Below are 27,306 nucleotides of genomic sequence, written 5' to 3' on the forward strand. Positions count from 1 at the left end.
ATCCCAGCACAACCCCTCCATCCCAGCACAGCTCTCTTCATGTGAAATGACCACTTCACCAGAGCCACTAATTAGGGTTGAGAAATACATTAAAAAAAAAAAAAAAAAAAAAAAAGCCACGTTCCTCAACTTTACTCCACATGACCTGTACAGCCTGACTGCCCATTCCTTCAGGAAGCTCAAGTAACAACAGGCTGGGAACAATTTTATCACTCCCTTGGTAAAGAATGGGACAGGCAAGGGAAGGAAAGAGGTGCTGAGGGCAAGTACTGAGACAGAGCCTTGAGTGACCTAAAGCCTTGTGCCTCATTCTTCCAGCTCTGAGGAAAGAGAAATGCGTTGCTTCCCCTTCCTCATCAGAATAATTTCAACTGGGGATTCATTTATTGACCCACTCTAAAGTGCAAGGGATTAACAGAGATGCCAAAAAATCCACTAGTTAGAATGAGTAAAGAGAGGGAAAAAAAAAAACCTCTGAAGAGCAGTAGGAAAACAGGAAGCAAGAAGGATATTAACTCCTGAAGAGAAAGCTCAGATGGGCACACAGTTGCTCCCAAGTCTTGGATGTCAGGACACAGAAGGTCACCAGGGCTGTGACCCAGCTGAGCCCCTGGCACAGGGCACCAGGAGAAAGGTCTGCTCAAAGCACAGCAGCAAATTCTTGTGAGAACATCCACACCTACATAAGAGCCCAAAAAAAGAAACCAAGGCAGCACACGAGTAGATCCAGTGTTTGTAGTGCTGATCATTGACAGGGAGACACGAGATCTCTGATCTCTGGCACTTGCAGGGGACAGTGTTTGACATAAACAATTCTTTTTTCTTTAATTGCTTCCCATATTCCTTGCTGCTTGTTACAATCCCATAAAGGCTTTCCACAGCATCAGCCAGACCTCTCTGCTCTCAAGCACTTCTAGGAAAGCTACTACTAACTCTCTTAACTTAATTCTCTCCCAGAGCTTCCTCTCTCTTCCAATTTTTAAACTTCCTTCTCTGCTACTTATATAATCAAAATACCTTCTTTTCCAGTACTTGCTCCCTCAAGTCCATTTTCACTTCAGCTCTTGCAGTGAAGGTTTGTGACAATACTTACCAAACACAGCACAGTAAAATTCCACTAACCTATATCTAAAAAACCCTGCAAGAATGCCCTGAAGTGCCTGGCAGGGATTGACTTTCAAAGCTCCTCAATGCTTTTCCCAGTCCTCAAACCACGGAGTCAGTTTTGAAGCTGTAAAAGAGATTACTGAGGGTGGACATGAGAGGGGGATATAAAATCATGAGCAGCCTGAAGGACATGAGTGGGGAACAACCACTCACTGTCTCTTCCAGTATGGGAACTACATGGAAAGGGGAGGTTAAAAACAAGGGGAGTTTTTCCTTTGCACAACTGAATTCTGAGGATTCTTGACTACGGATGCTGAGGTTGCTTAAGAAATAAAACCTGTTAGGTTACAAAAAGGAATCATACATGCCCTGAGGAAGAAATCCATTGAGGGATACTAAACACAAAGGAACCAACTCCAGCTTAGGAAGCTCAGGAGCCAACTGAGCAAAGCCTGGTGAAGTGTTTAACCTGCCCCTCCTGCTCTTAGGCATCTGCTGCCCGACACTCTGGGAAAGAGGACACTGGACTGTTAAACTCTTCCTATATACACACATTTCCAGGGCAGGGGGAGTTTTTGGCATGAGACTCATGTGACAGCATTATCAGTTACTCTCTCCAGAGGCAGCATTTCCTCATCTGCAGAACAGGAGCTCCTCTCTCAGCCTGGAGCTGCAGGCACAGACGACGTTCCCAGCACAGGAATTTATGCACGGGGTGCTTCAGCTGCTTGTTTCACAGTGAAGGCTTTTACCTGCTTCCATGCAAATGTGCAGTCCTACCACCCACATTTGACAAGTGTATTATATTTGGAAAAGTAGATTAAAGGCTGGGATCAGACAGAATCAAACAATTCATGCATAAAGCTTCCTTAACTGCAAGAGCACGGTGACGTTCCCACAGAACTCCAACAACATCTGAGACAGGTTTTTTAAAGCTCTAATATGATAACATGATCAATGTATCAAAGGTTGCTGGTGTAGACACACTGCTAATATGCAATCCCAAAAGGATGGGAAACTCTGCCAAGGTTTTTATTCCTGCACTAACCTTTTTGTACTTATCCCTTCCACTACAAACCCCGTCTGCGTGCATTCCTGGCTTTGCCTCCCCACCCCACGAGAAATGAGAGAAAGGCAAAGTGCTTAACACATCACACAGACTGAGAACATGGAGCCATGCCTATATTAAGGCATAAAATTAATAGTATTTATTATTCACTGGAGCAAACTGCTAAGAAGCACAAGGAACGGGTCCTGTTACAGGCGCCATGTGAATCATAACTTCGATATTTCCTGATGTGTATTTAAAACTCCAGCCCCCAAACAGCACAGAGTATTTCTGGATAACGTTTCCATGTGTGCATACAACATGTGCATGCAAGCTATGCATCCACACTGATGGATGGAGAGCAGGATGGTGATAGCAGCTGCCTGGGCTGCAGGCTCCTCTCCAGAGCCCCACTGCTCCTGTCCAGCCAGATGCCAACTGTCAGCCAGCCAGGAGTGCTGCTGCTGCTGCCTCTGTACCCAAACATGGCCAGGCTGTCACCACGTCTGTCACAGTGGCACCACAGACATGCTGCACACAGTGGAAGGACCTGCAAAAACTGGTGGAAGAGGGACAACAGCACGACAGGGATGCTGCCTGAAAAAGGGACTTTTACTGAGGAAAAGGAATGAGTAACTTCTACACACTTCCCAGAGAACTCCACAGCAGTGGCTTTGTTGTTCTGGACAAACATCACTCTTAGTAAATTCTTGGTTCCTTCATTCCTAAAAAAATTGTTTGTAGCTGAGTGGCTGCCACACAGATCTGAAGTATCTTGTATGCAGCGTTCACTGCCTACAAATTTGGGAATTAAAAAGCCATACCTAATAAAGCCTCAATAACTCCAGCCGGCTTCTGAGCTTGCTCATGTTTGAGATCACCTGCTCTTCTCCCTCAAAATCCCCCAACATTCACTCTCCCTTAGCTGCTTCTCCCTAAAAACCTTGGCCTCTTCAGCCCTGGTGTCAGGAGCAAAGCTGCTCTTTTCCATCTCCTTTCTTCTGTAATCTGATCTGTGCCTTCCCTAATAAACTTCAACCTTTTTTTTTTAAAACAGACCTTTATACAATCCCTGAAACCCTGCAGTAAGTCCATTCCTATTCCAGAAAGCCTTCAGCACCAGAAGTGATACTGAACTAAGGTTTCAGCAGAAATCATATGGAAAAGGCCTAAATTAATAGTTGAATATCATTAACTTCAAGGACTTAAAGAAAGCCAAAATAAAGTTGCAGTCACAGTAATTCCACATGACTACTAAAGCCTAAAAGCTTTTTTGAGAGGCAGAACCTTCCCCTGCACTCAAGCCCCCGGTGTTAACAAAGGCTGACATCCCTAAAGCAATTTTTCACCAGGTCATGCAACCTTCCCAGGCTTCCAACTGGCCTGGCAATGGGCTGGTCTCATCCATGGCCTCCTACAACACCTAAGATTAGTGGCTTTCAAATTACAAGCCACAGGCTTGGTCAGACAGAAAAAAGCCCATTAGAAAAGCTGCTCACAAGATCCTCACAGGCAAAGCCACCAGTTTGTTTGCTGCCTGTGTGGTTCAGAAGCTTCTATCAGGCTGCCTAAAAACACCCTGAGAAAAAGAAGGAGAACCAGTCAGAGAAGAAAATCAAAGCCTGAGAAGCTGTAAATAACAATAGAGAGAAATAAGTCAGCTAATAATTGTAAGGAAGAGTCACAACCTTGAAGCCTTCCCACAACAGACTTATCACTTGAGCTGTTTACTGCAGATCTGAAAGCCTAAACTCAGTGGCCTTTGATGGTTTTTTTTTGCTTCTAAAATACTCTTTTGCAGGTGATTCATAACAAGAGAAATTCTCAAAGGGAGCCCAGTGGCAGTGTGGGAACTCTTAGTTTCCAAAACAGAAGAGAAAGCAGGATCACTCACAAGTTCAAAGTGTTCTTTCAAAACACTAAATCTCACCCGCCCCTGAATTCCCAAACAGTTTGAGTCAAGCTCTTTGTTCACAACTTCAACAAACCCAAATGGGAGTTGGGATACAAGTAATTCAGTGGCCAGGAGAACTCAGGGGACAAGGACTCTGAGTAAATATTTAGGGAAATGTGTTATCTTCACAGAAGCACAGGACAGTTGAAGCTGGCAGGGACCTCTCTGGAGCCCATCCTGTCCAAGTCCCCTGCTCTGAGCAGGTTGCTTGGAGCATCCCCAAGGACAGAGACTCCACACCACCCTGGACAACCTGTTCTTCGACCATGCTCACAGCCAGGAGTTTCTCCAGCTCACAGAGGGCTTTCCTTTGTGTCCTGATTCACTGGCACTGACTCAGTCCTGCGTGCTGTCACCAAGGGATGTGACATCACTCACGTCAGCAATGACACACAAGACTACTGACCCATCTACCAGCATGGCTGAGTGGGGCACAGCTCCCTGATCAAAGGAAGTCCCTGCTCCAAGGGACAGGAAAGCTGCATGAGCAGGGTAATGACAGGCCTGGCAGGATCAGCCTGATCAATGTTTACCAAGCCCTCTGCCCAGCCAGCTCGCTGCACATAATTGTGTGAAATGGCATTACTCAGCCTCCAGCCTCCCTCAGGAGCAGGAAGGAAGGAAAAGGGGCCCAAGGCAAGAGATCAGTATCAGCCAAAGTCTGTGTATTGATACATGGGAGTGAGAGTGGATCCCTATCAGTGCTTGGAGCTGGAGGCTCCTTAGGGCCCCTTCCAACCCAAACCATGCTACAATTCTGAATTCACACAAACTATTCCACTGTTTGATGGGCAGAACAAGCTGCCTCAGCAACAAAAGAACACCCTTTCCAACACTTAACATCCCTTTAAAAGAATTCCCTGCAGACAGGGAGGCCGAACAATCCTTAATTTTAGACCAGGGCTATGCAAGGACATCAAAAAGAAGTTACTTACTAATGGCCCCTGTGTAGGTTGGCTGTGTAAGGTCTTTTGGCACCTTCCTGTAGATGTCAAACCTGAAAGAGGAAAAGCACCAGCCATAAAACAGGTGGAACATTTCAATACATTTCATGCCCCCACAGGGATGAACGATGCTGAAGTTTTTTCCATCCAGCTTTCCAACAACATTTTTTTCAGTAAGCAGGAGGATATGGGAAGGAAAAAACAAAACAAAAAAACCCTTTTCTTTTGTACAATTATGTAACTGTGCTCTGTCTTGGCTCCCATTTCCAAAGCACTTCCCTCCCCCTCCCTGCTGTGGATCTGTGCAATCTGAACTGTGAGAGCAGCCAGGCAAGAAGTCATGCTGGACAAGTTTATAGACCACTGCAAAAAGAAAAGGATACTCTTCAGACTCCTGAATAAAAACCCCTGTAAAACACAACCTGTATTGCCCCTTGTCATTTGTATCCTGCCAAGCCAAAAATAGACAACCCCTAAGTCAGAAATCCAGGTGTTGAGATAAAAAAATCCCTAGGACATTGGATACCACAACAGAATTAACCCAACAGGTTTGTTCCTCCCCCAGCTAAGCCCAGTTTAATATTAGCCAGTTGTTTTGATTCAGTCATAGTTTTTAATATCCACAGGACTCAGCTTTGCTATTTTAAACTGCCCATGGTTAAACTCTCCCTGCCCTCATGTGTTAGCTGTATTATTTCCTACCACCTTGTGTTCCTGCACGCCCAACCGCAATGCAGCTCTGACATCAGCTTTTCCATCACTCAATAAAAATTAATTAATGCATTAAAAACACCCACCCACCCACCCTAAAGAAGGAAGTGATCGGTTCTCCCTAAAAATAGACTTTTTTGGATATGCCACAAGCGGGTGAGAGCTGATGCTTTTTCCAGCCCCAGAGAGGGCTTCCAAATTCCCAGTCTACACTGCACCAAGATGAAACACCCCTGTGTTTATTCAGTAGCTCCTACTACATCAAATATTTTACTGGGAGTTTAAAAACTAGATAACTGTTCTTTTCTTTAGTCTTCAACTGCTGAGCTAACTCTGAGGAACTGTATGAACAAAACATTTGCCTTGCAGGAGATCAGAAGATGCTGTGCTTCACTCAGGAGTTGAAGCTGGAGGAAGGAAGGGAAGAGAGGGAATGGAGAGCAGGTAGGAAGATATTTCAGCTGCCCAGCTGGAGTCCTGAATAAGCTGTGCCATCACTTAACACCCCAACAACCCTCTGAGAGACCCCTGACAGCACTGCTGCACAGGAGCTGTGTTTTCATCACCCTTCTCCCTGCTGTCTCCTAAACAGACCAGCAATATTCCCCAACCAAACAATCCATGTATGGTTTTCCAGCTGCCCCGAGAACATCTGGAAAGTGCTGTTTGCATTCTTTCCACATCCACCGAAGCATCAGGATGGTGAAAGAACCCAAAGTAGCTGATGACATCATGGTCTCACAGGCAGAGGAAGCTGTTGCTCTCCCAGCCCATTAAATGCTGAAAGCTGGCGTCGTCTGGCCAAAGTCACAATAATAGATCAACAAGGCTAAAAAAGCTGAGAGAGACACAGAGGGAGACAGAGCACGTGAACACCAGGAGCTGCTGAGTGTGAGCCAACACTCAGAAATAGGAAACAGCTCCAGGCTGGATTCAGTAAAAACAGCAGCGTGTGGATACTATAAAAGGAAGTTTGTTCCCACCATCAGAAATATTTACTAGTATTGAAATGATGGCCCATCACAGCTTTAAAAGAAAAAAAAAATCCAGCTTTTTAAACAACTCACTGGAAAGCTGATGTCATATGAGGCAGAGTTTTCTCCTCTGAGATTGTCATTTCATCACATAAGTAACACCCAACACCACAAATTAACTTTTCCATGGCCTAAGTAAGCTTGGATTAGGCAGAGATACTACAAAAAGTGCTCAATTAAGGTTTTAGGGATGAAAGCAGAAGCTTGAAGGGTGACATCCAGAACCTGACCTAAGCAGAAGGGAAGGGAAGGAGGGAAGGTGTATTAAAGCTTGCACAAGGATGCTGGAATGATCAAAACAACAATCAAAAAAGACAAGTTTGGGATAAGAGGCAAACGCTGCTAGTTAGATTTTGCTCACTGATGTGTGATACCAGCAAATCCAAATGATCACCAGCCCAAAAGAAAAATGACTGGCTATGTGCAAGTCCCCTGACAGAACAATCAAAAAGACATGTTCTGAGCTAGGAAGGTTCCTAGTTTGGCACAGGAACAACAGTCCTCAGGGTTCCAGGCAACTTCTCACCTGACACTGGTCACAATTTATACAATTTCCTCAGTCTGATCCCTGTTACTGAAAACAGCAGTGGGGTTTATGCACTCAGAGAAGGGCAAGGGGGAAACCCAAATGGCACCAAAGTTTGAGAAGAATGATGGGAGATGGCATGGCCAGGACAAAGAGCCACCTTCTTCACTCTATTTAAACTCCAAGTTAGAAGAAAAGATGAAATGTAAAGGATTCAATGACAGCTTGAAAAGTATGTTTGGGGAGTCACCAGAGATCAAATGCTAGCAATGAGGACAGAAGCCCAAAGAAGGCTTCATTAATTACATATAATTATAGAAATAAGTCAATCAAGCAAACGTCTCAAACAATTCTGTGAAGTTGACAAGAGTTATTGTAACAGGAGACCTGAAGCCCCAAGAAATTAGAGATTTGTGGTAGCTCCTATCAGACCTAGAGTTATTCTAACAGGAGACCCAAAACCCCAAGAAATGAGAGATTTGTGGCAGGTCCTATCAGACCTAAGGGTTAAAAATCTGCCTCCACTAGAAAAACCTTTCTCCTTTTGCCACTGGCTCTTTGCCTACCTCCCAGAACTGAAAGCAATCCCAGGAGAGCACTTACACTGTGCTGGGAAGAGAAGAGAATGAGGATTAGACACCAGAGATGATTTGTAATGCAGGAGGGAGGAGGCAGTGGAGCTGTGTGCATGGCAGAGGGGAACAGGTTTTACCTGCCCTCAGGTCAGAGTTCTGCAAGCACCTACAGTAAAAATTCCAACAAGCCTCCAGGTTCCTGAGGCATTGGTCACTTGGAGGAGTATTTGTAGCCTGGGAACAGAGAGGAACCTTGTGCTCTGTTGCAAGAGCTGCTGTAGCCAAAGCAGTGGAAGGTGTTAGCAATGCTGCAGGGAGACTGGGTGTGCAGAGGGGCTGCACCTGGCAGCTCACAGGGCACACACACCCTGTGCCACCCTGAGCAGCCACTGCCAGGGTCTGGGAGTCATCTTCTGTGACCAGGAGGAACCAGTGTGTAGATTTCCAACTGCTCAGTGAACTCCCTTAACCTGCAGCTCATCCTGCTTTAGGGAGGGAAGCATCACTTCACACTCCCACAGCAGGCACATGTGCATTTTCCACTGCACGTTGTTTATATTTAGCTGTTGGCAAGTTTCTTCCTGCCCTCAGAAAGGCGAGACTTGTAAGGCGAAGTTGTATCTTTGAGCTGATCAATTAACATCGTTTCAGAGTGGAAATAACAAACTTGCTGCTAGGAAAGTTCTTCCTCCAGGTCATACGTGTTCTCATAAAGGGAAGGCTGGGCCTTGCAATTCCAGAATATGAGGCTAAAGATAGAATTAGGCTGTCATCAGTACAACAAAGGAATTTCCTGACACATCTATAGTGTCTTTTCTTTCAATGGAGAGCAGGGTTGCAAACAAAGAAATAAAAAAAGCCCGTTTGGAAATGTCAGAGGTTTGCAGGAACCAACATCCATAAATAACATGAGGGAATGCTACAATACTTTTTTATCAATCCAAGAGTTGAAAGGACACGACAAAAAAAACTTTCTCACCTTCCTGGTGGGAATGTCAACAAACTGGTAAAACAGCATCACAGAGATGAGCAGGGTCATTCCTAACCAGGCTCAAACCGAGAATTCACAAATCTCTGTGTGATTAAGGCAGGTCTGGGGCAGAACTCCAGCTCCCTGATGGACAGGAGTGCCACAGCCCCCTTGGAAGGAGTGAGGTGAGATCTAGGTGGTGACCTCAAGGAGCCAAACAAAAGGGTGGCACATTTCAAATGCCAGCAAGTGTCAGAAGGATTTCAAAATCTGTACCTACACTAATATGGGCTGCTGCTACTCAGATTTTTATTTCAGACAGAAGTATATCATAGAATCACACAATGGTTTGGGCTGGAAAGGAGCTTAAAGAGCATCTCATTCCAAACCCTGCTATGGGCAGGGACACTTCCCACTATCCCAGGCAGCAACCTGGCCTTGGGCACTTCCAGGGATCCAGGGGCAGCCAAAAAGATTTCCACGAGCAGGAGAAAGAGCTGTGCTGGCCCTCAAAGGAGCTTATCATAGAATCATGGAATGGTTTGGGTTGGAAGGGAGATTAAAGCTCATCCAGTGCCACCACTTGCTACGGGCAGGGACACCTTCCACTGTCCTAGGCTGCTCCCAGCCCTGTCCAACCTGGCCTTGGGCACTGCCAGGGATCCAGAGCAGCCACAGCTGCTCTGGGCACCCTGTGCCAGGGCCTGCCCACCCTCACAGGAAAGAATTTTTTTCCTAATATCCAATCTAACCCTACTATCTGTCAGTTTGAAGCCATTCTTCCCTGTCCTGTCACTCCATCCCTTGTAAAGTCTCTCTCCATCCTTCCTGCAGCTCCTCCAGGCACTGTGAAGCCACAGTTGTGTCACCCCCAAAGCTTCTCCTCTGCAGGTGAACACTCCCAGCTCTCCCAGCAGAGCTGCTCCATCCCTCTGATCCCCTGGTGCCTCCTCTGGGCTCTCTCCAGCAGCTCCAGCTCCTTGCTGTGCTGGGCCAGCTCTGCAGGTGGGACTCACCTGAGCTGTGACTGCCAGTGCTGGGTGAGTGGCAGGGAGGGCAGAGGTCCCAAACACTGCAGGTTTTTTTTTCTAGAGTTGATTCTTCAGCTGCCTCTCCTGAGCAGAGGATGAGCTCACTCCCTCAGCAGGAGCTGCCTGCCAGGGCTTTATGTACACTTGAACAGTTTCAAGTTTGGACCCGAAATATTTCAGGAAATGAAGTAATAAATACATTATTTCACTGAAGATTTCCACACCTCCAAACAGAAGAATCCTCTCTGACATCTCTGGAATCTGAAAAGAGCTTTTTTAACAACTCTGTAAGACGCTGTTATGTTTTTCATGAACAAGAAGCAAAGAATGTGAGGCAAAAAAAAAAAGACCCAATAACTTTTAAGTAGAACTAACTAGACAATGGTTAAATTCAAATGCCCTTTACCTAAGGGAAACTGATACCCAAAGCAGTTCATATCAGAGAAGGAAAAACACTAATTCCTCCTTCAGTTCCCAGCATTTGCCCATCCCTCCCTGGCACAAAGACAGGAGGGATGCACTGGCCATGGCACCAGGGCTGAATTTCTCCCAAAATCACTGATGCCTGCGTGGAGTCCCTGCAAAGACCCAGCAGAAGCTCTGGAGTGAGCAGCAGTGGAATGTTCTCCTGTACCATTCTGCAAGGTCTGGTTTTCCTGATTTACCTGAGGGGCCAAGGAAAGGCTGTTTTGGAGCTCTTGCACTGTATTTTGGATTCCAGTTAATCAAGCAGAACTGTAACACATTCTCATCTGGCACTTGGTCACAGAACAGAATTTGGGCACTGTAAATCCGCAGCAAAAAGATTAATTTTTGTCCCTTTCCAGAAATTAATGCTCACAGACAGGGGAAAAATGGTTTTGTTCTTCAGGCAGATTATGTTTTTCCCCAGGAGAACCAAATACTTAAACATCAGTCTTCTTTTTGAAGCATACTGGCTCTATTGTAGGTACTTCAGCACGTCCTGAAAGTTAGAGGCTGTGAGCATTCCCTACAACAAATTACATTTTTGATGTCAAAGATGATTTAAAAAAAAAAATAAAAACTCAACCAGTATCATGGCTGACATTCCACTTTTAGCAGGTCAGTGGTGGTGTAAATACACCATTGTCATCTTGGCTCAGCAGAAAGGGTCCATGGCTGTGATTCACCCAGAAGAATGTGGGTGTTGAAACAACACTTGGTTCTCCACCTCCCATGTTCACCAGCTTGAAGAAGTGACATCTATTTTTCAGCAGATACCACATTTGGAGCTGAGGTCACTAATTCCTGGTGACATTACTCACTCTCAGTAACGAGTCCAGTGTGGAGTGAACAACTACCTTAATTTTATTACACATCAGTAGCTTTGAGATCTCTTTGAACAAATGAGACAGCCTGGTGCTGCTGAATTTGTTTCACTAACAAAAAATTTGAAGTGACTTGCAGGGACAACACGTTTTCCAGCAGAAACAGAATTCACTATGGAGTTAATCAAGCACCTGGCAATTCTACAGCAGAAGTGACTGAACTACTGGGAGAATTATCAAATACAGAGAGAAAAAGTCAACGCTGAGGATGTGGAGTCTCCCTCGCTGGGGATATTCCAGAACTGTCTGGATGTAAAAGGTTGGACCAGTGACCCATTGTGGTCCTTTGCCCATCCTGGGACTCTGTGATTCTGAAACAAGGGGTTTAGGGTCAGTAGGAATGCCATCCTTGATTGTTTCCTTCTTGGTAAGAAACATGACTTCCCTGAGAAACAGATGGACTGCAGGCTGAGAAAGAGAAAGGCAAGACAACTACAACACATAGACATGGGGTGGAAATAAAGAATAATTCACCTTTCCAGGCTGAGATGTCTTCCTGATCAACAAAAACCTTCAACCAAGGGCTCCAGTTGAAAAAAGAGCACAAAGAAGCTAAGAAACAACAACCCCTCTCTTAAGCCCTTCAGTGGGAGGCTGATTTGGGCAGCACCACTCAGATTTCTGTGGAGATCCCTCATCTCACACAGAATTTATGTATCTGCAGTACAATTAATTCACTCCCGAGGCAGGAACAAGTCTGTCTTTGCACAGCCCCTTTGAAAACATGACTGTCACACCAAAACCACTCTCCTTTTTTTGCTCTAAACCTTGCACAGCAGCTAACACTGCATTTTTTAGGCAATTTTCTCCGCTCTCTAAAGTGAAAGAAGACTAAGTTGGCCTTGGAGAAGCTTTTTCATGCTAGAACTGTTTCCTTGCCACTGCACAGGGAATACAAGCGGGTTAAAGCAGTTACCAAACCTTGTTTACCCTTCTGCTTGTTTGCTGGTGATGCCCCTCCCCATGGGTCAGCAAGGAGCTGCAAACTGGAGATAAACTCCAGTGAAATGTTGCTGCAGCTTTCCCCCATTTGTCCAGTCCTCCTTGCAAAGGGGATCAGAGCATGGCTGCAAACCTCCAATCTCAAGAAGCCAAGAAGGCATGAGGTCACTGTTTCTCCACACACACCAATTCCTGACTAAACAAAGAGCTTGCCTGTTCTTTACAAAGTCCACTCATGACACACTCACCAGTAAACCCAGTTACAACGTGGAAGAGAGAATTTCTGCTGTTACACACTGTACTTGTCATGTTCAAGAAATGACACACAGGCAGCCCATGCAGACACTAAGTTTTAAAAAACTCAGTCTTGAAAAAAAAAAAAAGGTGTTTTTTTGCCAAAAGAAGATAAAGTACTCTATTTGTTACACTGGTTTTCTTCTTCAGGTGGACAGAAAAACTGCTGCACTGTGCACTTCTGGGAACATTTATTCAAAACAACAATCCCAGATGGCTTTTGATGACAAAAATGGAAGACACAGAGAGAGCAAGGCAGGTGCCAAACACAGCCCTGGACAGTCAAGCCTATGCCAGCACCCATTTGGTTTTTGATAAGAGTCACTTTGAAGCAGGTCTGTCTGATAACAGGCTTGAAAACATCCACTGCCTTTTCTTTGAGAGCGTCTGTCAGACATTCTAAACAAATTCATTTTTAGGCCACATCCCTCAGAATTACACAAGCCTCTCTAATTACTTCATGTAGATATCAGTGAATCCAGCCAACTACAATTTCTATTTAAGTGCCTTTAAAGAGACGAATCATCCTCAGCTCTGAGGATTAGTTTTCCCTGGAGACAAGGACATAACCTTGGGGTTTGTCACTCGACACACTTCTGTTCTTCCTCTTACCATTTCCTACCTGCCTCCTTGAATCTTTTTGTTGTTTTATTGAGCAGGGAGCAGAGATGGTTGGTTCCATCCCCTTTATTCGGGTTCCCCCACAGACCTGGTGCAGAGACAACCAGCTCTTCCCACAAGATTTGTATAACTGGGGCTATTTTGAAGTTTCATTTCACGACAGAAGAGCTGCAGTGGCAATTCAGGAAACCAAGGCAGGTGTGAAGCAAGAAGAGAATGAGAAACCTCAGCCCCACTTGAGGAAATATGTCTGAGTGCACATGAAATGAGCTGCAACAATGGTTCTGAAGAGTCTCCCCCATCCCACCACACAGCTTTGTTTCCTCATATTCCTGCTGCTCCCACCTCTGGAAGACCCTTTCCTAGAGACAGCAGAAGAGTTTATGGACTATGATTCATTCAGTAGCTGCTACTATTAAGGCTCTTAGCAGAGATACCAATTACAGCTGAGAATCCACTTTGCATAAAACACTTCATCATTTTTAAGGAGGACATGGGAGGCAGAGAGAAACTCAGTCATGGTAAATATAACTTGGATTAAGTCCATCTGACATTCAAAGATGACTGTGCACAAACAGACTCCATTTTATCTCTCCAGGAACACTTCAGAAGAGGCTGGTGTTACAAAGGGGAGAACAGCATTTAACCACCCTGTCTCAGCTTCCCTTCTCCCCTTCCCCAAATCAATGCAGCTTGGAGGCAGAAGGGGAGGAAAAAACCCAGGCCATGTTGGTTATTTTCCATGTGAATTCATGGTATCAAAAGGAAGCTCTGCCTGCTGTCAGAGCAGGATCATTCAGGCTGGAGACACGAATGGAAACGCCCTGGCTTTAATCCCCAGTGGTATTTCTAGAGAAACCTTCCCACCAGAGGCATGCTGCTGAGTGACAAGGAGCATTTCTGTGTGCTCTGTTGACTTCTCAGGTAGCTTCTCTGCTCATCTCAGCAAAGCCTGAGAATTAGAAATGCCCCAGAGAAAACCTGGCTCCCTCCAGCTCGGTGGGGTCTGTGATCAGCCCCTGGAACACCCAGGGATGGCATTCCCCATCCTCTCCCCAGCATCCAACACGTAAATATGAAGTAAACCAGATCCTCAGGCTGTAGCTTCTGGATCAGGAATGGAGACTTGGAGATCCTGGGACCAGTGGAGGCTGTGGAGCCGAGCAAGGGCCTGGAGCATCTCGGTGCCCAGGAAAGGCTGAGGGAGCTGGGGCTGCTCAGCCTGGAGAGGAGCCCCAGTGAGAGGGGCTGGGTGTCCCTGGGGGTCCCAGGGTGTCCCTGTGTCCCCCTGTGTGTCCCTGTGTCCCCCTGTGTGTCCCTGTGTCCCCCTGTCTGTCCCTGTCCGTCCCTGTGTGCAGAGCTCAGAGCAGGCCCAGCTCTGCCCAGGCCCAGCGATGGCCCCAGAGCCCCGGGCAGGGCCTGAGCCCAGCAATTCCCCTGCCCAGGAGGCAGAACTGCTGCCCTGGGCAGAGCCAGCCCTGAGCAGAGCCCAGAGAGGCTGTGGAGTCCCATTCCAGAGCAGTCTGGACACGCTGCAGTGCCCTGTGCCCGGGGGTGGCCCTGCTGGAGCAGGGAGGTGGCACCAGTGACCCTCCGTGGGCCCCTCCAGCCTGGCCCACCCTGTGAAACTGCTGTCCCCAGACTTATCTCTTAAGAGAGACCAAAAAAAAAAAACAACAAAAAAAACCAAAAAAACAAAAAAACAAAAAACAAAACAAAAAAAAAACAAAACAAAAACAAAAAAAAAAAAAAACCCAAAAAAAAAAACAAAAAAAAAAAACAAAAAACAAAACAAAAAAAAAAACCAAAAAAAAATAAAAAAAACAAAAACAAAAAAACAAAAAACAAAAAACACCACAAAATAGATACGAGAAACTAAGAAGGCATACAGAATACTCCAGCGTTACTGGAAGAAAAATTAAATAAAAATCCAATCACTTCTAAGCTGTTTAACAGGCAGCAACTGTTCCTCTGTTTCCTTGGGTCACTGCTCCCAAACAATGACTTTGGGACAATTCACCCCTGCTTTGTCAGCAAAGCTGCTGGGCACCAGGAGCCCAAGCACACCAGCTGAGGAGCACAGGCCATCAGGTGGCTTTTAAGCTCTTCAGAGGCCACCTAGCTCTAAATCAAACCAAGCAGGCTTAGACACAGTCTCACTCCACCAAAGGCAGGCAGGAACTTCTATCAGAACACACTTTTCTGGCTTCATTCCCACCTACAAAGCACATCAGACACTCGTGGTAAGATCTTGAAAAGCAAAGCTGTTACTTCTGTAAAATGGATAAATCTAAAGCCACCAATTTAGCTTTCAACGTGACAGCTCAAGCTGAGGGGAAATACAGAGGTAGAACAAACAGCACAGCTGTGTCAGGTTTGCACACAAGGCACTCTTTTGATTAGCAAAATACCATTTACTTAAAAAATAAAATCCCAGACGCCTGTCTGAAGTAGCTGGGGGGAGTTTCACTGCTCACAGTTGTTGAAACCATCCCTAGAACTCCTGTGCCCAAGGACCAGAGATAAAAAGATTAATGTCTTTACTTCTTAAATTGATTTTATTCAGCAGTGTAACAGCTGGGGTGTGCAGAGATGGCCTGAAAGATCAGTTACCCCACTCCAAAGGACCGAATATGTGAAAAAAACCAGCAAAGATGGCCCTGGAGAACAGCTGGGATCTGAGACACAGAGAAGGCACGAGCAGGACACAGCTCCCCTCTGCTTAGTGACCCTGACAGGGGCTGGGCATCACCAGACTGGTGAGGAGAGGAATAAAAGGAAGGCTGGGCAAGGGACACAGACTGCTCAGCAATGCCCTGGGCTGGATTATTCCCCAGGTGCTTGAGAGCTGCTACAGGGAAAAAAGTCAGACCTGGTTGAACCAGCATTTTGGAGCAAGTCTGTGAACTAGGAAAGGATGGGCTTTAATTGGGTAAGCATCAAGAAAAGCCTGTCCTTTTAAAGCAAAGCTTCTCTCACTTGATACTAAAAAAGTGCTGAGTTCCAACACCCTCTGCATTTTCAGTTCCTGTGCTCCTTGCTGTACCTGTGCTGGGCAAAAATCTCCAATTTTGCTTCACAAATCTAGCAAAGAAAGAAGAATTTCTACACATGGTAAATTAATTCTAAAATAGGTGAAGCAGTAGAGCTGCCTTATTCTGACACCTTACTCTACATGCGTATAGAAAGCATTGTTTTTTCTATTTTCATTGAGAAATATTAGTGCAAGATTTAATTCTGAAATCCTTTCTTTAGATGTTTTTCTTCCCACCCAAAGGCAAGTGCATGTTCTGACAACTCTGCAAGAACACTTAGCTCCTACAACCCAGCACAGACAATAAAATCAATCACTCTTCTCCCCAATCCAACCAAGTAGGTGAAATCTGTTTAAATGAATGGGAAAACAATGGTAGGAAGTCAGTAGCAGGGGCAGAAAATAAGAATTACTGACTCTGAGCCCTTCACTCTGCTAATTCTTTGTTTAGATGACATTTCTATGTTTCCTGTCTGCTGGCAGATGAGAACATGATGTGCAGGGAGCAGCTCAGGACAGCTCTGGCAGAGCCAGGCTGCGATCCCGGGATGAGCAGTGGGAGCCAACAGACCTGAGCTTGTTCTGTCACTGTGTAATTCCTGTTCCACTCAATTAAACCTTTCTTCCTCAGCTCCTGTTCATTCTGCACAGCAGCACCTGGCAACATCTGCCCACCTCTCCTCGAGCACGTGGCAATCTACAGATGGGAAAGCTGCAAATATCTGAAGCTAAACCAGCAGAGCTCCAAATTCTACCTGAGGAATGGCTGGGCTTGTGTTTGAGGGGTTTTAGGTTGGATATTAGGAAAAGGTTCTTTGCCCAGAGGGTCATGGGGCACTGACCAAGGCTGTCAGAGCTCCGGGAGAGTTTGGACAACACTCCCAGGGATGCACAAGATGGAATTGTTGAGGTGTCTGTACCAGAGGCAGGAGCTGGATCAATGATCCTCGTGGGTCACTTCTAGCTCAGAACATTTTGTGATTCTCTGGCTCTTTGAAGGTCTGTACAAGGAAAGCAGCAGGAAGGTGGCTTTAGGAAAACAAACTGGATGTGCTCTGCAAGAGCCGAGCTTGGTTCAGTACCAGGGCTGTGCCTGGAGAGCAGTTTGTGAACAGTCCCCCGATGGTTTTGTGAATTGGGACACAAACTTTGAAGCATGTGCAAAGTAAGATAAGTGATCCTGCTAATCGCAGTTTCACACAGAAAATAAACACTGAATACACAAACACCAAAGCCTGGACCTGAGTGTGAGCTGGAGATGCAAATACAGATTCAAAGCCGGACCAATAAGCCGATACTTGTAAATACCAAGCAGTTATTAACACATTTTATAACATTAACACCCCCGTAACAGCAGATAAATTACACACATCATTAAGCAATCGGCCAGGCCTCATTTACACACAATGGGACATTAACACACACACACTGCACAACCTCAGCTTTACTGGACAAACTCTCAAGGCTTCAGAATTACATCAGAAACTGTTTAATCCTCAATTACTTTGAGCAAGCTCTGATATGAGAAGGACCAGACAGGAGGTGGAGGGGCTGATGGAGTTTTAAACCAGTTTATCTGGACTGCAAGCAGGTGAAGACTGCAATTTTTCAAATGCTGTATGACTGACTTCTCACTCACAACATCACACCAGTTTTCAAAGCAAGCAGGATTTTTTTTCTGACCTGCTGGCTCTCCACACTTACAAACCCAGGAGTGAAATGTAGGAATAGGTTTCCTTGCCAGCCAGCTCCTCCCTCTTAATTCCAATTCCAAGAACATAATGAAACCAACAGAGGAAGTGTCTGAAACAAGGAGGAGTACTGAGAACAAGAAAACAAGGTTAGGCCAGGAGGACTGTCATTAATTATATAATCCAGCCTTTGGGTAACTGGACATTTAGGGAAAGGGGCTGAGAGAACCTTGGAGGCACCAGCCTGAGCACATTATGTCATCTGGCCTGCTGGTTACTTAGCAGGTACAGGATCTGCATAGGGACAGAAAAACAAACCCATCTATTTCTAGGACAAAACACTTCCAATTCTCACAGCAGCTGCTGAAAAAAAAAAGGCACGAGAATTCATACATTCTGCTCACACTTAGATTGATTCCAGTTCTCTTTTCTCCTCCCTTCTGCCTGCTCTGTGGTTCTATTATGCTGTCCTGCAGAACACCTTTTTTGTCAACCACGTGCCAAATTTTGTGGTTTTGTTCTTCCAGTGCATATCCTTGTTCTCTCAGGAGTATACTCAGCAATTGTATTGCTGCAATATGCCAAAAGTGCAACTATTTTAGGTGACACTGAAGGATGGAAGACAGGAAGCGGTACATCACTTTTCTTTTTCCTTCAAAATAAAATGTTAGGCTCAAACACATTCCAAAGGCAATTAGGAGGAGGAGGAAAGTATAATCTCAAATACTCAAAGGTGGAGTCTTGCCAGCAAGCATTTTATTTCCTTTTAGGCAGTGAAGCAGGTGTCAAAATGAAGGATGGAAGAGAAATGTATTTTTAATAAAGTGAGCAAATTACACTTTGCTTCATCAAAACAGGAGGCAAGTGTCATGAAATAAAAATGCTCAAGTAAGGGGACTGGTATTTAAAGGGATCCAGCCCTTTGCTGGACTGTAAGAGCCATTGTACTGCTGAGTGGGAGCAGCATTTCTGGAGAACACAGAGAATGGGGAAGAGCATGAAACATATATATGGCTGCTCCCCAATCCAAGCAGATTGTTCAGATACTTGAATGCCATCAGCTGACTGGAACCTTCCTGGCCCAGAGCCTTTTCAGCTCAGAGATTCTGGTTCCTGCAGCTCCCCAGCACTTCCACCCTTGGTGGTGAACATTTCTCCTTTTCCCAGTGGGACACCTGCCAGCTCAGGGTCCTCAACCTCCTGCAACATTCCCGTCCCACAAATAAACAAAAGTCCTGATCTGCAGCAGACACTGAACAAAATTCAAAGCTGGACTGTGATTTCCAAGAATTTACCTGCACACAACCAAAGAGCTATGGAAAAAGAGCTGTACCATAGTCTTTCCCACAGCTTCCAGGAATCACAAAACGCTAAGGTTCTGCTGCTGCCTTGCACTGCTGAACACCCTAGGACAAGATCTGAGAACAAATATTTTAGCATCAGAAATGTGCAGGTTTTACTTGGGGAAGCTACTTTCTGGTTTAAGTGCCAGCTGCACTTGCTCAGCACAAAAATCAGAGACTGGTACAAAAGAGCATGAACAAATATAACATCTGGGGAATCAAGAAAAAAAGGGGGAGAGGGTGATATGTGAAGAAAACAACTCCATATTCATAAGGCTTCCCTCAAAAACACACAGGCCAATCCATACCTACTGCAGAGAGAGATTTCTCCATATCAGCAAGAGAAACTCCTATCCCATACAAAGGATTAAAATATATTGTACTTTTCCAGAGTATCAGTAACTCTGCAGTGACCAGTTCAGGTTGTCCTATTTAAATTCCAATCCAAGAAGACAAAAATTTCTGTACAAGCTTCCACAACTCAGTCCTGCTTTTTATTTGCATTTAAGTGTGTTACCTACAAGCAAGTACAACTCTTTTGCATTGCCCAGCTTCCAAGTCAAGTCCCTGGTTTGATACAATTTCCCAGAAATATCTGTATGGATGCTCACTAAAAAAACATAACTGATACAGACTCAAGAGCTGCCACTTGCAGGTTTACCACTGGTTTTTGGTCCAGATATAACCAGTTATAATGCAGCAGCCACATTCAGATTTCAGTGCAGCTGGGTCATGTTTCATTTAGAATGACACAGAATCCAAGTAAGGCTCAAGACTTCACTTTTATCAGAAAACAATTACATTTACATTAACTGATTAACTGTGTCACATTTACATTACTGATGTTTTAAGGGGCACACGGTGGTCTGCAGAGAGGGACAGTTTGGAAGCCAGGTGATCTGCTTTAGGATGTAATTAAATAAACACTAAGGAATCATGACCTCCTGAAATCCTCTCAGCAGTAATACAGGCCTGCACATTTTAACAGAGCATTTTGAAGGCTCTGCTATTACATGCCAATCTTTCTGGCATCTCTGAATTAAACTAAATACATCTCATTTGGAAACATCCTTCAAAAAAAACCAAACAGAAAAGCAAACATCCAAACACAATTCAGTGAGTTGCACTGGCCAACTACATCTTGTGTGTCTGCCATGATTATTACTGAAATACTCTGGCATTTCAGTAAAAATAAGATTTACTACTAAAATACGCAGGCATTTCAGTATAAGGAAGATTTTGTAGATTGTGGCAAGGCTGCGGTTAATTTTTTGGCAGACCAAGTTTTCCATTTCGAGAGCAGCTGGCTCTGTACAGGAATACCTAGACATCACTTCAGGGCTTGTACTTGGACAGAAGACAAGAAAAACAGATGATTCCCCACTCCTTCGTTCATTGCAAGACTATTCTTTCCTCACCACCTCCACCATTTGAACTACATGCCTAAAAAATACACCAGCACACTTCAAAATACAAGCTCAACAACGTCCACAGCTCCCCGTCCAGGCTGGTGGCATTGCTTCAGCTCTGTTTACAGTGTGATTCAGTCATTTTCACAGCAATGAACCATGATGGCATGAAGGAAGCATCTGTGTCACCAAGGACTGAACAAAGGAGGACAGTTAAAGTTCACAAGGAACAATGCAAAACTTTCCTACAAAGCCAGACTTTAATATTTCCCTACTTACTCAGGGAAAAAAATCTCTGCTCCGCTGATATTTTGAGAGAAATGATGCACTAGGGGCACTTAGAAAGAAATATTTACATACATGCACACCATGTATAATCAGTTATTTGTGGCACAAACATCAATAGACTCTGTCTGTACAGCTCTGCCTGCCCATCTGACTGCTGTGACTGCAGAATAATTTCTCAGGTGCCCTCAAAGGGCTATTGTTGAGCCAAAGTTAGTCATGGCACTGCTTGGCACCCAAATCCACGTTGGTCATTACGTAAGGTGGCAGCAATACCACTTGCAAGGGTTGTTTACCAGTGGCATTGCACAATGTGAACTGGAACAGGCTCCAGACGTGGCTGCAGGTGGGGATGGAAATGCAGTTACTGCTGAAACGAGCTCAGTTTGTCAGAGCATGCTGCTAATAATGCCAAGGTTGTGGGGTCGGATCCTTGTGGGTCCCTTCCAAGAGAATATTCTGTAATTCTGTACATCTGTAACTACCCAAACAGAGCTGTGCTACGGCCCCCAGACATTAATTTAGGAAGTGATGGCTACCAGCTCAATCACATACAGGAATCAGTATTTTGGACAAAATCATTGCAACCTTACTGCTCTTAGCAAAGGGAGTATGTTTGGGTTTAAATTAGACCTTAGAGTTGTGATGGGGAATGGACAGACTGATGCTCACACTTGTGACCTGGCACAGTTGTGAAATTGATTCCTGCCCAGATTAATGAGCACAAACCAGGGCATTTTAGGTGATTTTGAGTCTACAGAGAAAAATCTTTTCCAAATTAAGCACCCCTCAGACACCTCCTCATTCACTTGTTAAGGCAAATAACTTGATTTTAGTCTTTGGGTTTCAGAACAGAAGGAACAAAACAGTCTTTCATGGTTGCCTCATTTTTCTTTTGGTCAGGAATTGATTTCACAACTGTGCCTGGTCACAAGAGTGAGCATCAGTTTGTCTATTCACCATCACAACGCTTAGGTCTAATTTAAAACCAAACAAACTCCCTTTGCTAAGAGCAGGAAGGTTGGAGTGTGTCAGCTTTGGTTAAGATTGAACAATTTGATTTAAATGAAAACCTGCAGGAACTAAAGTAAAGACCTGCCTGTGTCCCAAAACAATAAAAATGATCCATAGGTCTGAATCAGCACACCCACACTAAAATATAATTTATCACAGATATGCCAAAGAACAGCTGACAGTGGGAGCCTGTCATACTGTGCAGATGGAATAAAAGTTTTTGCCTTCTACTCTAGATCAGCATTTAAATCTAAATCCTTTCTAAGCCTGGCTCCTTTCCCATGACCTCTAAAATCCGGGTACAGCACATTGTTACTTCATACAGGTTTATCACATTGTGAAAAAAAAACCAACCAAACCCCAAAACCAAACAAGGAACAATATAAAAAAAAAAACCAAAAAACTAATGAAAACATCACAATGATTAAGTGTGGGAAATAAATCCTGAAGTTCTCAGTTAAACATAAAAATAAGGATTCACAGACATTTGCCACTCCGTGTGAAACACCTGGCCAGGGCACAACTGTGAATTACCCAGGATTAGAAGAAAAACTTGACTTCAGAGTGGTCTATTTTAGTTTTTCTTGGTGTAACCAACTAAAGTGACCAAGATGGTTCAGAAGTTTCAGTATCTTACAAACCCATCAGTAACTCTTCCATGCAAATAGGCAGGTGCAAAGAAAAGCCACCAGAGAGAGTCAAGAGAACTCACAGCAGTGCTTCTCCCCACCGTGTCCTCCTCCACTGCATTCTTGCAGCTGTAATTCTCATTTTTAGTTGTGCCATTCTCAACACCTGAGCAGTTTGAAGTCCCAGCACCAGCTCAGCCTCCTGCTAAGAGGATCACACAACATGTGGGATCCCTTCTGGCTGGCTCACAAACACCACTCAAGATGACCCAGGCTTAGAGTTTAATCTAATTATGATCTGAACCATCCTCAGAGGCTGCAAGTGTGCAGGTGACACCAGACCTTAAAGGCTCCAAGGGGAAATACTCTTTCAGCTCCAGTGAGAGAACTCAAAACCCCCCATCAAACACATGCAAAGCTGCTTTGCTGACACAAGTTCTAAAAACCAGGACATGGGAAAGAAGGGAAAAATCTGTCTCTCTCTTTCAGCCAAATGGGTGTTAAAAAATAGGAAAGAAGCAGGCCTTCTGGAAATACAAACTGATTTAGTAGTTCTGTAGGAGGGCTGGGTTCTTGTGACATGCACTGAGCAGACCTGTACTGAAGGCTTCAATCTGGAAGCTGAAAACTTGGTTCTGTACCAATATCACAGCAGGACTGGGGGGATTAGTCTGAATTAAATGCTTTGAAAAATGAAAAGCATTAGGTAAATTCTGAGTACTATTAAAACCCTAAAGATACTTGACACAGAATAATTATTATTCATGTGAGATTACTGTGAAAATATTGGTTTATTTATGAATTAAATGAAGTTTGTACTAGGAAAGGGAACCACTGATAAGCCAAGAAAACAGAAGTCCTACAGGAAAAAAACTGTACCAAAAAAGTACATATAACAAACCAAGCTACTTCCATATCAGACTGGCTGATGGAGACAACTTCCAAGAAAGATTTTTAAGCCATTTCAGTTCTTCAATCTAGCTAAGTTTAAGACAGAGCAAAGAGATTGAGTCCCATGGAAGTAAATTATTTCTTTGACTTTTAGCTGGTGAAGAAAAGGGACATTTTTGGTCCTGGGCTAATTTAATTACTTGTCATTTGTGTCTTCATCATCTCCAGATGACGTTTGGGCAACCAATTCCTCCTAGAGCTACTCTGTGTGGAAACAGAGCTCAAAGCCTGAACTTGCAGCTGCTCTACAATGTCCCCTCTACACCTGGTGCCAGCTATCAACATCCTGCCACCCTAAAATACCAAAAATAAAGCTCTAGGAAAGGGGAGGATACAGAAACAACAAAACCTTGCCTTCCCAAATGTCCTCGGCAGAGCAGCTAAGGCCAGAATTCCTTCAGATGCAACGTGAAATGTGTGGCCTCCAGAAGAACACAACATGGAATTTCCACATGGAATTGAACACAACATGGAATTTCCACATGGAATTGAACACAACATGGAATTTCCACATGGAATTCTGGACTCTAGAAGATATGCAGGGGCATTTCTCGAAGTTTCTTAACAATCCAAACCTCTAGTCACACGCAGGCATGTAAAAGGCAGGGTAGAAACTGTACCTGCCAAAGGGAACATCCTGCTGAAAACTCTGAGAGAAAAACTTTGAAATTTATACAGTGAAAATGTCATTTCTTCATTCAGAAACTTACTCAGGGTGGTGACCTTATTTCTCCAAGAGCTTTGTATTGCAAGTTCTAGAGTTGTCAGAAGTACCTGTGCGGGTTTTTTAACGTGTGCATCATATTTTACCTACAACAGTAAGATTTTCCAGCCTCAGCAGATTTTGTTCCACTGCCTGCACTATGAACAAAACCCACAACAGCTAAAAAGGGCTCTAACCTTTTCAAACCTTTTGGTCCTGAACTCTGTTCATGCTTCTAAAACAGGAAAGTGGTTTGCTGCACGTGACAATAGCTCCTCTGTACTTTAGATAGGAAATTCCTGTTATCAATGGCAGCTTTTGAAAAATTCATCCTTGCAGAAAAGCTGAAGTTCAGTGTGCTTATGTTATTTGAGAAAGAGCTTTGAAGTGTCTATTTCTAATCCTCCACTCTGAATGACAAAGAAGTTATTTGCAATTGTGAATCTTTAAAATGCAGATCTGAACTGATGTCTCTGTTTTCGTAACTCATTAACACAAACCCTGCAATTCAGCTTTTACTGAACATCTTTTTTCCATTCCAAAGTGAAGCACTAGTGCTGTCTCTTAAGATGATTATGCTCTTGGTGAGCCAGTGTTTCCACATGCACATTCTGAGACCCAACAGAAATTACATTTTCAAAGACATCAGAAATAACATTTTCTTTATCTGCTATTACAAAGTGACAGCCACAGCCCAGGATCTCTTATTGTTCATGTATTTTACAAGTCTGAAAATGGATGGCAATAGGATTCGCAGCTGGCAGAATGTCTCCAAAGAAGAGTTTTTCTATCAAATTTTACACAAAAGCAGAAACGAGGCTCTGGGCCCCGGATCCCACATGATCCAGAGGATGCTGTTTCCAGCTTCAGCAAGTTTTCATTCAGAAGCAACTGCCTCCATGTTCAACAATGCCCCATGGATCACACAAGATCCTGTTAGCCTGTATAAATGAGAGGCCTGGTTTAGAATTACAGCAAGAATATAATAAAACACTGCACTATCACCATTTCCCATCTCAAAGTGGTGCACATGTAGGGGTCAAAATGATCCTACATGGAAAGGACTGTAGTTAACTGCATATTCCCAAAAATGAATGTATTTTTTATTGTACTATTAACGTTGTAGTAAAATCTGTACTAGAAAACTCATCTGTGCATCTTCCCCTTGGCATCTCTGAACTTGGAAAGATGCAAATTGTTGGTTCAAGAAAAGCTCAAAAAAGAAGATGAACCCGCAGTTGCTATTTTGGCTCCAGTGAAGTCAGAGGGGTCTTTTTCACTTCTGCTTTGGTACCTGACACTGCCTGCAATGGCCCAGAGGATGAAGGAGCCACGCAGAAAGGCCAATCCTACAACTTGCACCTGCTCAAAATGGCAAAACCAGAGGTGGAGGCGTCGATGTTGGTCCCCAGCCATGAGACACGTGGCACAGCTTTGGCACACGGAGCCTTGCGTGGGAGCCCTGCTGCAAAGAGTGACCCCTTAAAGATGCTCTGGGAGCTCCACCCTAAGCAGTGACCCCCTAAAGCCACTGTGGGAGCCCCACTGTGATCTCCTAAAGCTACTGTGGGAACCCCACCGTAAGAAATGACCCTCTAAAGCTGCTGTGGGAACGCCACTGTAAGGAATGATGGCCCTAAAGCTGCCATGGGAGCTGCACCATGACCTTCTAAAGGTGCTGCAGGAGCCCCACCCCAAAAAGTGACCCCTCTCATAAAAAGTGAGACCCCCAGACACCTGCGGGAGGAGCAGCAGCCCAGCACCTCCACCCCAACACCCGCATCCATCACCCCGCAGGTCCTGCTGCTCCCTCCGTCCTGCCCAGGCAACCCAAAGTGCACACACCCCTTTTGGCTTGGTGGAACCGCATTATGGAGCTGGGTACAGCTTCCCCGCTCCCTTCCCTGCGCACAGTCCGTCCGTCCATCCATCCATCCATCCATCCATCCATCCATCCATCCATCCATCCATCCATCCATCCATCCGCCCATCCCACGCGCACCCTCGGGCGGGGAGCGGCGCGGGGCGGCGGCAGGCGGTCCCCGCGGGGCGGGCGGGCTCTGTCGCGACTCTCGGCGACACTCACCTCCTGAAGTCAAAGGGCATGGTGGTGGCGGTGGTGGTGGCGGGCGGGCTGCGGGCGCCGCCGCCCCCGGCCCCGGCTGTGGCCTCGCTGCCGGCGGCTGCAGGGCCAGGAAGTGACGGCCCCGGCCCCGGCCCCGGCGCCGCGCAGCCCCAGCCCATTGGGCGGCCGGGCCGGCCGGGGCTTCCGCCGCCGGGTTACGGAGCGGCGGCACCGCGCTCGGGGAGCCGGGATCCGGGATGCGGGGTGAGGGATGCGGGATCCGGGGTGAGGGATGCGGGATGCCGCAGTTTGCAGGGTCCGCTCGCCGTGGCCCGCTCAGCCCCCGCGGCTCTCAGGGCGCTGGCAGCGCGGTGTCACGGAATTCTTTCGGTTGGAAAACAGCTCCGGGATCATCGGGTCCCAGCTGTGCCCCATCCCCACCTTGTCCCCAGCCCAGAGCGCCGAGTGCCACCTCCAGCCCTTCCTGGGACGCTCCAGGGATGGGGATCCAAACCTCCCTGGGCAGTTCCAGGGCCTGAGTACCCTTTCCATGGGGAAATTCCTGCTGCTGCCCACCCTGAGCCTGCCCTGGCCCAGCCTGAGGCCGTTCCCTCTCCTCCTGTCCCTGTTCCCTGGGAGCAGAGCCCGACCCCCCCGGCTGTCCCCGCCTGTCAGGAGCTGTGCAGAGCCAGAAGGGCCCCCCTGAGCCTCCTTTTCTCCAGGCTGAGCCCCTTCCCAGCTCCCTCAGCCTCTCCTGGTGCTCCAGACCGGAGTGTGGAGGTGTTTCAGGCTTTGTCCAGCATCTTCTGCACTCTCAGCATCACGCTAATACCGCGTGTGTCAGGGGCTGCCCCACGGGCCCCGGTGACAGACAGGGGAAGGTCTCACACCTCGAAGTGCCCTCAAAGGAAGGAAGAACACCCACCCCTCCATCCCTGGGCACCTTTTCAGTTTAGCTTAGATATTAGGAAGAAATTGTTCCCTGTGAGGGTGGGCAGGCCCTGGCACAGAGTGCCCAGAGAAGCTGTGGCTGCCCCTGGATCCCTGGCAGTGCCCAAGGCCAGGCTGGACAGGGC

General features: G+C 45.7%; 1 protein-coding gene across 1 annotated transcript in view; it reads right to left on the reverse strand.

Moving 5' to 3' along the window:
• Positions 1–26,364, reverse strand: part of ERGIC1 (endoplasmic reticulum-golgi intermediate compartment 1) — a 58,238-nt gene extending 31,874 nt beyond the window's left edge. Inside the window, exons 1-2 of the mRNA XM_053991398.1 lie at positions 26,252–26,364; positions 5,045–5,106 (exon numbers count right to left, since the gene is read on the reverse strand). Coding sequence (XP_053847373.1) covers positions 5,045–5,106; positions 26,252–26,271 — 82 coding nt within the window. The 5' untranslated portion in view covers positions 26,272–26,364. The remainder of the gene's footprint in view (positions 1–5,044; positions 5,107–26,251) is intronic.
• Positions 26,365–27,306: the final 942 nt, after the last annotated feature.

This window comes from Vidua macroura, chromosome 15 (assembly GCF_024509145.1).
Source record: "Vidua macroura isolate BioBank_ID:100142 chromosome 15, ASM2450914v1, whole genome shotgun sequence".
Taxonomy (NCBI): domain Eukaryota; kingdom Metazoa; phylum Chordata; class Aves; order Passeriformes; family Viduidae; genus Vidua; species Vidua macroura.